General features: G+C 38.8%; 1 protein-coding gene across 2 annotated transcripts in view; it reads right to left on the bottom strand.

The window, feature by feature from the left end:
* LOC146451638 (uncharacterized) overlaps window positions 1-13,589 on the bottom strand; it is a 26,292-nt gene that overhangs the window by 5,106 nt on the left and 7,597 nt on the right. The window contains exons 1-2 of one of the 2 annotated variants that reach the window (XM_085098923.1): window positions 3,943-4,953; window positions 2,886-3,082 (exon numbers count right to left, since the gene is read on the bottom strand). In XM_085098923.1, the coding sequence (XP_084955049.1) occupies window positions 2,886-3,058 (173 nt within the window). In that variant the 5' untranslated portion in view covers window positions 3,059-3,082; window positions 3,943-4,953. Of the gene's footprint in view, window positions 1-2,885; window positions 3,083-3,942; window positions 4,954-13,589 lie in introns of those variants that run through there. The other variant, XM_085098922.1, reaches the window with a different exon arrangement.

Below are 13,589 nucleotides of genomic sequence, written 5' to 3'. Positions count from 1 at the left end.
ACGGTTTATGTTTTTTAGGTGTCAACGTTTTTGCAATCGAGTGTACACAGAGAATGTGGTATATGAAAACCATAGTGATCCTTGTAGTTGTTGGTGCGCTTGGTACAGTAAAGAAGGGGATGGTAGTAAAACATCAAGAAAGTATCACAGAGAGCTACTGTGACAGAGATTCAAGAGATCTGCATGCTGGGATCTGCGCGAATCCTCAGAAAGGTGCTTAGTATCTGAATAGAATGATTGACTTGAGTGACTGATGCCCCAGGTGCATTGTTTGCGCCCGGCTGATGCACAAAATGAACACCAGCAACGACGGTGATAGTAGAAATAATAATAATAATAATAATAATAATAATAATAATGATAATGATAATGATAATGATAATGATAATGATAATGATAATGATAATGATAATAATAATAATAATAATAATAATGGTGCGGCTGTGTTCATTAATTGCGTTGATGAACGCTTTAATGAGCACCGCCGCACCACAGTCACGAGTTTACCCTGGCGGTAATCTTGTGTATAGCTGCCACGAGGAATATTTGACAGAATGCTCAAAGGCGGGAGATTTGTTGTTCTTTGGGATGAGCTTTATCTCGTCTTGTGTACGCGGCGATTGTTGGTAACAACTCACACTCCTTAGTTCTGAGCACTGCTTAAGTGTGCACAATTTCAACTGCGGAACTCGCTGTGATTGATGGAAATCTAAGTTCATATGAAGTGCGATAATCATTTGAAAATACCGGTCAGGCTTTTGGAGGATTAAATTTGAGCTTATAATGTAACGTAGAAAGCTTAGTATAAAACAGATATTAACTTTAAACCCAAAGCCGGCAATGGCGTAAGTACCGATCTTTGCGGTTACCAAACAAAACACACTTAGGGTGGCTCTATACAATTTCTTCATATTTTTCTTGATGTTCTGATTCTTTCAGCCCTGTGCAATTATCAGGGTTCAAACATATTTTCGAGTACCTAAGTCATTATGCTTTGACGTTACATATACAACTGGTAAACCCCGTTTCCATGACAACTAGCGATTGAAACATCTGCTGATTCCTTCACTCCAAGCTAGTTTCAAAACGGGTTTGTCCGAATTTCGCGCGATAAAATATTTTTTGAGTGAAGAAGAGAGAAACTCCAAAGTATCTCCTTGTAAAGTCAAAACAAATTCTGTACATACGTTTGGGCAATTTCTGCAATTTTTAAGTTCGTTTTTGCCATTTATTGCAGTTGTGCATGTATAATTCTCCCTAAGATTCTTTGGAGTACAAATACCAGCTAAATCCTAACATTGGGCCAATTTTCAAAAAAAATTCACCGTGGAAAACACGTTAAAATAGCCTTCCTTTTCAGGCTAAAACTGGCCTTGTTTCGCGCGCCAGCATGATGAAAATTCACGTACTCAGTTGGAAAACTGCGCGCGCTCACGTCATTTTAGTACCCAGTTGCCGAGCGCCAAATAACTGTATAGAGTCACCTTAAGATGTTAACGAACAAGGTTTTAGAGACTTTTTAGAAATTTTAGTGCTTATAGTGTAACGTGGAAAGCTTAGCATGATACGAATAACTTAATTTGATGAATAAGACAATGACTTTAAACACAAAGCCGGCGATGACGTAAGTACCGATCTTTGCGGTTACCCAACAAAACGCGCTTAAAATGTTAACGAACGAGATTTTAGAGACACTATGAAACCGCACGTAAATAATTAATACGAACGAACTAAGAAGACTAATTGAAGTGTTCTCTGACGGTCCTGACGGAATACAAAGATTCCCAAGCTCATCATGCTGACAACACGGCCAAGACAAGCATTCAGCCAAGATAGTCTTGCACTTGCTCAACATTACTGAACATGTGGATATTTTTTCATTGTCAAATTTGATTGATAATTAGTTTTCTTCAATAAATTGGGACAAAGATCCATCGTAACAAGAATGAACTGGATCAGATTAATGGAATCTACGAAAGAAAAGCAAGGAAAAGGCCCTTGAATGTACAGAATTTCTCGTAGGAACTTTTCTTGCGATAAGTTGTATATTTTGGCATGATGGCGTTGCCCTATTGACATTATAGTGAATCACCAAAGTTCCGGCTTGACTGAAGATCACTTTCGTCAGCCAAAGCCAATCACTCTAATAAGTTAATTAAAATTACCTAAAACGCGGAAACGGGAAAATACTTATAAAGAGAAGGTAATAGTGCCGAAATGAGTGCTAACATAGCTCTCGACACTCAAAAGCTTGAAAATCATTCCTTGTGATATTAAGCCATGCAGAAAAGCCGGAAAACCTCTTGGGTCATGAATGTGAGAAGTCAAACAGTAAATACACAGTCTCGATTTTAAACTTCTGAGTAACAAAAACAATGACGTTTGTTTAGGTCTTTTACAAGGAGAAAACGCATTTCTTTACTCTCTGGTGTGAATCAAAACGTTAATTTAAAAATTGAATAGAATTTTATCAATAAAGATTTGGTAATGCAGAGACATGCAAAAATTAACGATAAAAACCGACGTTTCGGTGTCTTCATGACGCCATTGTCAAGGAGAAATAAAAAATTACAAAGTCTGCGGCAAGGTGTATCAATAAATTAGCATATAGTGTTTGAGGCTAATTAAAGAAATACTTTTGCGCGAACAAAGTCGTTTTGCACGTTCAAAGTGGGTTTTAGGTCTCTGATTTCGCCATGCTGTTCGTGGTAGTGTTTATACACTGAAGATGCTTTTTGTTTATGTCCATGCACACGTGTGTGTAAGTGTCCGCGCGTATAGCCTACATAACCCGCATCACACAGGTCACATTGAAAATGATAAACGACGCGTTGTTGGTTGACGATCTGTGGCTTGAATAGAATTTAGAAAAAAAAATGACTTACTTTGCTTTTCTGCCTCTCTTTGGCTTTGCCTTGCTCATGGTTCCGTCCTTTAAGTTCTGTAACTTCATGTTAATACATCCGGGGAGCACACAGTCCGGTTTTGTACAGAAAATATCGTTTGTGGAAGCATTAAGACAAGCATTGTGTTGAGAACAGACGTTCATCGACTTCATCGTTGCAGCACCTGACTACAACTTCTATAACAGAAACCAAGAAATTTACGTGAGGCATATGGGATGTATGATGATACGTGAATGAAAGAAATCAAACTAGACTGCGTACAGCCTCCTCCTCCCCTCAGGAAAATCGAGTGCAACAAAGGAAATCAGGAGACGTCTTCACGCAGGTTAAAATCAAACAAGCACGTTCTGCAGTTCGGCAAGACGTAGGACCGTATTTAATCCCTGTATCGGAGGATTGCATGACGTCATGGCGGCCATATTGGTGAATAGGAACCGAATAAGATTTTTCTCCTCTGGAAGCAAATTTTCTTTTGTTTTGTCCACCAACGTGGCGTCAATGCAATCCTCCCATTGAGGCAGTGTAAAAATAAAATTTCTATCGCTGCTTAAGGTACGCTTCATCTTTATGTCCAAGAAATTACCCCTCGCGCAGTCCCTCCTGTGAATCAGTTAAAGACCTTTGGTGGTTCCAAGTACTATTGCATTGACTGGTTTGGGCTGAGCATAACGAATACAGCCGGAGTCCAAAAAGGATGATATATACTGAACAAAAACACCAAATTTCCTTATAATTACATCTCAGGGATGTGCCTTTCTCTCCGTCAGTGCTAGTTGGCATATGATTTTTTAGAGAAAATACAGAGAATTTGATGCATGCAGGTGTTGTCTGTCGGTCTCATCGCAAACGTGGCTTTTGGTCTTTGAAAAAACTGCCATCTTAACTCTATCTCAACCCTTTCGAATTTATTTTCTGGCTCACCGCTTAAGTTAGCAACTAGAGGTCCTAAGAAATACTTGTACCCGATCAAAATATATCGTTAGTTAAAACTGGATGAGAATAAGAAAGTTGTCTGGTTAAAGCTCAATTACCTTACCTCACTGCCTTGTTTTTAGTTATTACTCTTTGAAGAGGTGAAGTCAGTCCAAACTAAATCTTTTGTCGCGGAAAACTTTGAGTTTTATCTGTTGTGATTTTTTTCTAGTATTTTCTCTACTTAACTTCCATTTAGTTTCTTTTTCCTTGCATGTAACAAGCCATACAACGTCATCACGCACGCGTCGAATTAATCTGCTTAAATATTAAGTAGCCGTTCGTCTGATGGCGATCAATTTGCACTGAAAAAAAAAAATACAAAAACAAAACAAAGGCGTTCCGCGAATGCACTCCATCGCAATAACGTTCAGCATATAAAAATGCAACAAAAAAAAAAAACAACAACTGGAAATTGGAATTAATTAGCTTAATCTTCATAGCTTGAACCACTCAATTTTCTTTATATTATTCGTATAATTAAGCCGAACAAATTGATTGGCTTATATATGCCGTTTCTTCGGTTATTACTGAAAGATACGATGATTTAGGAACTAATCAATTTCTTTTTGGTCTTTTTCGTTTTTAAATGACAATGTTATTGCAATGAGGTGTTAATCAGTAATAAAGAAATTACAATATCACTTAAGAATGACCTTCAACAACTTGAGACGCCTGTCTTCACTAATCATTTCCGACCTTGTATTGATTTCAGACACTTCGGCATTTATGACGTTCGTAGATATTTATCCTCTTGGCTCTTCACGCAAGCCTAGTGTTATAGCAATATACTAGTAATTTCTTAAAAATTAAAGGTTTTCCCCAATCACTAACTAGAAACAGGAACTCACGAAAGCGAGAGTTAGGCGAATCCGAGTCATTTGACCGCCAACGCAAGCCAGACTGCGAGCAGTCGTTCAATTTTCCACAGTGCGGAAACGATTAATTATGCTCTGTAACGGTAAAAATGAGGGGGGATTGGATAGAGGCAGATTAGGAGAGAAAAGTGGCTGCCAATTTACACTTAACCGATGATATGGCCGAATTGACCCAATTTGCAAAAAAAATAAAAAGTGAGCAATGTGGCATTGTTACTACATATTTTTTTGACTTGGGCTGATTTTCACCGACCACTCCGAAACAGAAAATGAAATCGAACGACAAATTGTAAGGTGTGAATTGGCTCTGATACGCTTATTAATCAGGCCGACAAATCGTTCCGTATCAGTTTGTTTTAACGCAATTAGCTTCGTCACGTCAATTGACGAGGGAAGGGAGAGGTCTTCTTAATAACAATATTTACTTTTTCCAAAAATTGGATTGGCCAGAGTGGGAAGCGCAAATTATGGGAATGACCTTAGCGCAAGTATATCCTTGTTATTGTTATGCTTGCGTGTTTTGTTTACATGTAGGTTTTTTGAATTTGTTATGTAATACATACATACCATATCATCACTTCCCCAAGTGGAATTTTCAGTGGCAATGGGATGTTTATGATTACATAACAGCGAAAACAAACCTTCACACCTGTTTCGCATGGTACTGCGAATTAATGTCGACCTTATGAAATAAATGTGATGGTATATTTCCAGTCTGGTGAATGAATGAGAATGATGTATTATTATAGAAAGTGACACAGACATACTCGGAAAAAAATCCTAGTGCTCGTATCAGGAGTCGAACCTAAGACCTTTCGATTACTAGTTCGGATGCTCTACCACTGAGCTACAGCAGACTCGTGGGAGCTAAGGCCATTAAACTAGGTTCATGGGACAAACATCCTGCACACTGCTCAAATACTGTGAAAATTGGTCTCAATTAGTAAACGCCTAATTGAGACCTTGACCTAGAAATTCCGACGACGCATCCTTATCTCGGACTAAACGGGCTTTATTTGATCGCTAAGATATCCGTGTTCATCAATTTTTCTTGGGATACTGGCCTCTTAATTCGTTGCTTTCTCTTCAGCCAGGGGCCGACGTTATCAACCTCGTTCCCAGGGTCTCTCCTGAGACCTTGGGAACACTAAGGTTGCTGCGTCATCGGAGGAAATCATTGAACTTCTCAATAATTTATTTCGCGTCAGCGAGGTTCGGCTAGTTTTTGGTTAAAACGAGATGATACTTCCACTGTAAAATATCCTAACTTGTTGAAGGACCTAGAACACAATAAAACGCGGGATCTTTCTATAATCTGCTTCGAGTTTCGGCTTATCGGTTCCCGCCCCAATCAGGAGCGAAAGTAAAGGTCACAAAAACAAATCATAAGTACTTGTCTTTAAAGTACCATAAACTTGAATAAACAAAATTGCACGGAAACACAACTGACCTCCAAGAGTCTTGAAGAATAAAGTTTCAAAATAATTGTGAAGAACGAAGTAGAATCAAGTGATAGGAATTGTTTTAGGCGCATGGCAGGGATAAAAAAGTGAGCAAGCGGACGAAAATTGGCCCAATATATAAAAATCCGTGGCATTGTTACTAGAGATTTTTTTGACTTGGGCTGATTTTCACCGACCACTCCGAAACAGAAAATGAAATCGAACCACAAATTGTAAGGTGTGAATTGGGCCTGACCGATCCGCTTGAACCTATACTAATCGGGCTGACAAATCGGTACGTATCAGTTTGTCTTAAGGCAATTAGCTTCGTTGCGTCAATTGATCGATTTGGCTTCAAATTGTATTTATTCTTTAATACTGTTACCGTAAATATAATAACTGTTTTTCAGTTAACTTGATTATTATGGCCGACTTAGTACACAGTTACTGCAAGCAAAACCATTAAGCCTTTCCTAAAACTGTTTCATTCTCATCATCCTTTCTCATGGGAAAGCTGCTCGGTCGGTCAGTGAAAAGAAAAGAAAAGGAAAAGAGGAAATATTGACAAATAAAGAAATAATTTCAACTGAGTGAGCCTTGACTGCAACGAGCAGCTACAGTGACTCTAAAAGGTGTTATAAGAGTTAGTTAGACATCACGAAAGTCACTTGTAAAAGTCATTTGTGCAAAGCATACTAAAACTGGGAAAATCCCGAGGGAAGGGAGAGGTCTTCTTAATAACAATATTTACTTTTTTCAAAAATTGGGTTGGCCAGAGTGGGAAGCGCAAATTATGGGAAGTATATTCTTGTTATTGTTATGCTTGCGTGTTTTGTTTACATGTAGGTTTTTTGTGAATTTCTTATGTAATACATACATACAATATTATCACTTCCCCAAGGGGAATTTTCAGCGGCAGTGGGATGTTTATGGTTACATCTGGAGTGAAAACAAACCTTCACACCTGTTTCGCAATGTACAGTCAACTCTCCCCTTGCGGACACTTCGCTATTACTGACACGCCGATAATACAGACAGCAGCTAAATCCCCGGCAAAAATAAATTACAGACGTTTGACTGAAATAAATTCCAGCTTTTACGGACTCTCACCATTAAGGACACTAACTCGCGGTCCCGAGGGTGTCCGCTAGAAAGGGAGTTGACTGTACTTAGAATAATGTCGACCATGTTTTTGGATCAAGGTCACGTGAAAATTGGTTTCAATAAAATCCGACGATAAATCCTTATCTCGGACTAAACGGGCTTTGTTTGATCGCTAAGATATCCGTGTTCATTAATTTGACTTGAGATACCGGGCTCTTAATTCGTTGCTTTCTCTTCGGCCAGGGGCCGATGTTATATCAACCTCGTTCCCAGGGTCTCTCCTGAGACCTTGGGAACGAGGTTGCTGCGTCATCGGAAGGAAATCACTGAACTACTGTAGATTCTCAATAATTTATTTCGCGTCAGCGAGGCTCTGCTAATTTTTGGTTAAAACGAGATGATACTTCAGCTGTAATATGTCCTGAGTTGTCGAAGGACCTAGAACACAATAAAAAGCGGGATCGTTCTGTTTATGTTTTTATAAGCTGTTGAACGTTCTAAGTAGAATAACATCTTCACTTCATGTTGTCAAAATACTGTTATAATCTGCTTCGAGTTTCGGCTTATCGGTTCCCGCCTCAATCAGGAGCGAAAGTAAAGGTCACTAAAAACAAATCATAAGTCCTTGTCTTTAAAGTACTATAAACTTGAGTAAACAAAATTGCACGGAAACACAACTGAACTGCAAGAGTCTTGAAGAACAAAGATTCAAAATAAGTGCGGCGCGTTTATCCATTTGCGCTTGCTTAATAATATAATAAGCTTTATTTACCCATCTTAACATAAATATACAATGGATTTACATAGTTGGATCGAAGTTAAAAAATATATTTTATTTATTTCACCATACACGTTACCAAGGAAACAAAATGTCAGTGGAAGAAAACTATTACAGAGAAAGCGGTGAGGAAGTCTTAGGAGAAACCGCTTCCTCATTGCAGTGCTGTTACATATCATGTTTAAAGACTGTGGGACGGTTGATACAATTACAGTTCAGACAGTCATGTATTGACAATGTTTTATTGCCAAGGGGAAGCGAATAACATTCTTAAGCCAATGAATCACGGCTCAAGATTTGTCAAACGCATTAATAATTCATCAGAAAAAAAAAGGAAATACTGAGACGACGTGAAGGAGGATTGGAAATGCAATCTTGATTATTGTAAGAATGTTGGTGAAGTTTTGCTTTGAATTTCCCCACGAATTATTAAACGTTTGAGAAGTTATACAAAACACTTGAAAGAGTGTCTCATCCGATTTCCAAGTGGGTCGAAAAACGAGACGCAGCCGAGATTTAAACCAACTTCGAGGTGTTTGGAAATCGGATGAACTCTTTTAAGTGTTTCATATATCACACCAAGTGATGCGAATAAATTGAAACGGATACACCATTCAACATGTCGAACGTCTGATGAACGGACTCAGTACAAACTGACTCTATCCCGTTCAACAGCGTACAGCATGTTGAACAGCAAAAGAAAACATCAAGCCAAAAAAAATAAAATGTCGGTGCAGCAAAGTTCAACAATTGCCCTCCCTCCCAAATTGCTGCACGGCAAATGTTGAAAAATAATCAGCAAATCTATTTGTTGTTTGAGGGATGAACAAAGGTCTATCATTTGTAATAGAATAATAATCAATCCGAATAACCCTTTCAGGTGGCCGTTATATCGAGGGTTCCCTCGTTATATCACAGGATGATACCCAAGGTTAAAGATCGTTCGAAACATCAAGAGTTCGTCCAGAAGCGAAGCTTCGAGGGTAACTGTGAAATTTTGAGGACAATCTTTAATCCGAGGGCACTATCAGCCGTTATACCAGCAAGCAAGAAAGGGGTTTACGGAAGCCTACGATTAATTTCTGACACGCGAACGCCTAACTTTGTAATACTGAGACAAATACAGCCGGTCGAGATGGCCAAGGCATGAAGGATGGCGGATAACTGCAACTGAGCTGATTAGTTAACTAGATGATTGGATTACAACATGCAACTAAGGCCTAAAACTAAGACGTTCTTTCTCTGTTTTTCCTCGTCGACAAAAAAAGAAAACGAGCGACAGTTATCAAATCAGGCGAATGTTTGATATTGTCTGCATTGTCTGCTATATATAAACCCCCGATTAATTTCGGTGCGTTCTTATTAGACAAAACACGACCCGTGGTACAAATAGGATAGCGGTAGTTGTAGTTAAGAAATTGTTTTGATCATGGGATCCTGCTTTGGTTTCTCGTTAAAGATTGTCATTTTTGTTGGCTTTCCTTGTAATGATGCCATTCAAACCTTTACTCTTATTACACCAACCGAGTGAGGGGTAATGTATCTTATGAACCGTTACATACACAGTGTCATGTACACAAGTTAACCATTTATGTTTACGTTCAAATTTAAACTTTTAAGAGCCGTTATTTTCTCTCATTGTAACTCTGGCCCTCAAGAAGACTAGTGGTACTTAGTGGCTGAAATATTGGCCCAAACAAATATTAACGCCCTTTGCCGCTGAGCTCTGCAATCAGTTTAGTTTATTTACACGTAAAGTGACGTCTGGCACGTACATTTCTACTACAAGAGATCCGGCAACGAAAAGTGTCCAGAACAGTTTATTTGTGCGTCGTGTGGTCCCCTGTATTCGAACGTTTCCAAATTATATTGTCACTAGTACTGTTACTTGGACAAAAACGAAAGGACATGATTAGGGTTGTCATCTTGGGCCCAGCTCTAGGAGCACTTTGAGGTGCCTGGCATTTGCACTGTGACGTAACAGGCAACATGCACGGCGGGGAAGTCCCAGAGATCACTGCAGTGAACAGGAAGGTTCTCGACAAACAAAACATTTTGGCGACCGTAAAGAGATTCGAGTGCCGGCATTTCCAACGTTAGCGTTTCATCAGAGCAAACGCCCGTTAGTTCGTTCGAGCTAACGCTTGAAACAGGTCAACACTCCAACACTCCAATTATTAAGCCTTATCACGGTTTTCGACGACACTTTGACGAGTAGGCATACAGGCTTGAAATAACAGTGTTTGCATGGAAATCCGATGTCAAATAATTTTCATAAAACATCGCTGCTGAAAAATTCATGAATTGGAAACTTTTGGCACTAGGAAAAGGATTTTAAGAAAAAAAATGGAGGGATGTAGCTGTGCCAGAAAGCGCCCAGTCGCGTTTTGAATTTTCTTGACATCGGGTTTTCGTACAAACACTGTTATTTCAAAAACCTGTTTGCCTACTCGTCAAAATGGCGTCGAAAACCGTGATAAGGCCTATTTACGGTGGCCAATTTACCTCAAGTGATCAACTCTGTTGATAAACCCAACTGATTCAAATATTTTGGCGGACTTGCTTGAGTTTCTTTTGAGGTTTGTGCGCATGCTGAACTTCTGGACAAGGGATTTCACAGTGAAGGGACGAAGAAATGACGACGACTAACACGGCAACTGGAAACAGCTCGGAAATCAAGAAAAACTACGATTAAAAGCAGTAAAAGCAGCAAACGACAGTAACTAATTAAAAGCAGTACTATATTTCAGCTACGAATGAGAGGAAAATGTTTTCAGATTCCTCGATCGTGTTAAGACCATTTTAAGGGATTTCTGTTGGCTAGGACAGTTTATTCTGTTTGGATTTTTTGCCTTAACATTTAAGTCACGGAAAATCTTGGGAAACAATTTCACTCTCAGCCAGATTTTCAAGATGCTGTTGCCTCCAAGAGAATCCTAGCCGGTTTTTAAATCGTTCTCAATACGACAATTTTATTCCTCCGAAAACCAAAGTCATGAATCAGTTTCTGAAGTAACGAAGGGCTTGTTCTAGGAGCCTTTTTATCAAGAAAACTTTTCTTGTTCATGACAAAAAAATTCGTCGAATCGTCAAGGCGACTAATGTCTTCCAGAGGGATCTTGATCTCTGTATCATGAACTAAAAAAGGCACAAAGGTGTGACGTTAGGGCAATATTACGTCAAAACAACCGAAAACACAATAACAACAATGACCAATATCACTTTAATAAAAAAGTTATCGACCACAAAATAGCGGAAATCCGAAGTCAAGTGGAAAATGACTTTGTCCTATAAATGAGATGAAAAGAATGGACTAAGGAATATTGTCCATGAAATTTAGACAAAAGGACATTATCTAGTGATGATTAACCCACTTCTACCAATGTGCATGGATCGTAAAAAAAAAAATATATTTTCTTAGGTCTAAAGAAATTAAACACGTTTATTTAAGAGAAATGGTTCCCTCGGTTCCGTTTTAAACACAATGCGGGCACCTGTTAACTTTCCTCGTCAAAAAAGTTACAGTTCTAGTGGCGGACGTTCAAGTGATAGTCAGTTTGTTTCCTCTTACGTAATTTCACTTTGTGCAACGAATCTACGCCTGAAAATGGTTTTCCCCCTTTGATTACTTACCTTGTCTCTTACGTCTTAACATTTTACCGGCAAAGTGATTTTCCATCCGTCCCACTTTGCAAACATCATTATGCATACAAATAAAAAGGACTTGCATACTAAAACAACTTTCCAGGCGTATTCGTCATCATTTTTTGTTGCACAAATTCAATTCGAATCAAAATTTGTGTTTAATGACACAGTAATTTTACATAAACACGGGAAAGAATACTGAATGCGTGTTAACGGGCTTAAAGAAACAGAATCTGAAGAGAGGGCAGTACATAATACAAGTATACGAGATTATCTCAGTGATATGCAACAACTTATTTAGGGATTTAGGGATAGTAACCGGACCTTCCTTTAGCAGTTTGCTTGCAGGTAGCAGTTACAACAAATTAAAAAAAAAACTTGACAGATCATTTTGAAAATACAAATAATAATTGGTGAATAAATTAATAATTTCATTACTTACCCAGTCCTTAATAGATTATATAGTTTACTGTTCATCTGATTCATGACCCTTTCCATCCTGACTTTCGGGTCTTCACCAAGCAGGGTGCATAGACGAAATGATGGTCAAATGGTTTAACCTAACACCAAATCTGCCTCGAATCCCAGTGTTTTATACTCTCACAAAAATTTAGTCTGAAATGTCAGCCGTCTCCTCCCCCTAACCCACAGGGGGCGCGGGAAATTATAAATTAACGATGAAATTTCGCGCCAAAATTAAGGAGTAATTTGTCACCCATGATATTATTAGCTTTAGCCAGCAATCTACAGTCATCCACAAAGTAAACGCATTCGAGGCTATATTTGTTGTAGGAAATTGGCTTTTTTTTCAAACACGCATCGCAACTGGGATCAGTTGTGTGCGTAACCCTAAAAGATAGCCATCAACCTCAACTGGATAGAAATCTTAACAAAAGTGAACCTAGTTTAATGGCCTTGGCTCCCACAAGTCTCCTGTAGCTCAGTGGTAGAGCATCCAAACTAGTTATCGGAAGGTCTTCGGTTCGACTACGGAAAGGAGCACTCGGATTTCCTTCTTCCGAGTATGCCTGTGTCATTCACTCACTGAAATACGTCACTCACAATGATGTATCATCTTTAAATTGAGAGTTATGACAATCCAACCTGAAAAGCTTTTTTCTTAATAGCATAGTTAATACTAACTATGTTAATAGATATCTTTCTCCGAGCTTCTTGTTTGCCCCTCTAGATTTCAACTGATTTGAGTAATACGAGAAAGAGGGAATGGCCTGTCGTCAGTTTATAATACTGTTACCGTACCCTGGGTTCGCTAACACAGAACGCGAAGAACACTTTATTCTTCAGTTTTAATATCGTCTGCGAGCAACACACTCTTACAATCTGCTCTGCTTACACGACCACATGGCATGCCCTAATATGGACCTACCATATTTGGGCACTATGTAACACAACAGCCCGTTACAAAGCAATCAAATTGTTACAGGGAAGTGGTGCTAACTACACGGCAACAAACAATAACGCTGATGACTTCTTATATTTTTGATATCTTAACTGAATATATGTGCTATGTTTGTAAATACCTTTTACGTTACTTAACTATTGCTTTATTTATTGGTTTATTCAGGAATCTATTTAACAATTATTCAATGAGCGCGCGTTGGATATGAGATGGTAAATAGCCAACGAGGCACGAAGCGCCGAGTTGGCTATAACCAATCTCATATCCAACAAGCGTGAATGGAATAATTGTTTTATTAAATTCTCCCCGTTTGGATATTGCTGTTGAAGTTAAAACGACTGGATGTTGAGGCAACTTCCGACCAAAGCGACAACGTAATGATCACATGACACGCGCATGCAGCTCTTTGCGAACGGAGTTGAATGAAAAATCGAAAGCGAAGTA

The sequence above is a fragment of the Pavona decussata genome, unplaced genomic scaffold (assembly GCF_977016875.1).
Source record: "Pavona decussata unplaced genomic scaffold, jaPavDecu1.1 SCAFFOLD_386, whole genome shotgun sequence".
Classification (NCBI taxonomy): Eukaryota; Metazoa; Cnidaria; class Anthozoa; order Scleractinia; family Agariciidae; genus Pavona; species Pavona decussata.
The sequence above is the reverse complement of the archived record's forward strand: the minus strand, read 5'-3'. Positions and strand labels throughout refer to the sequence as shown.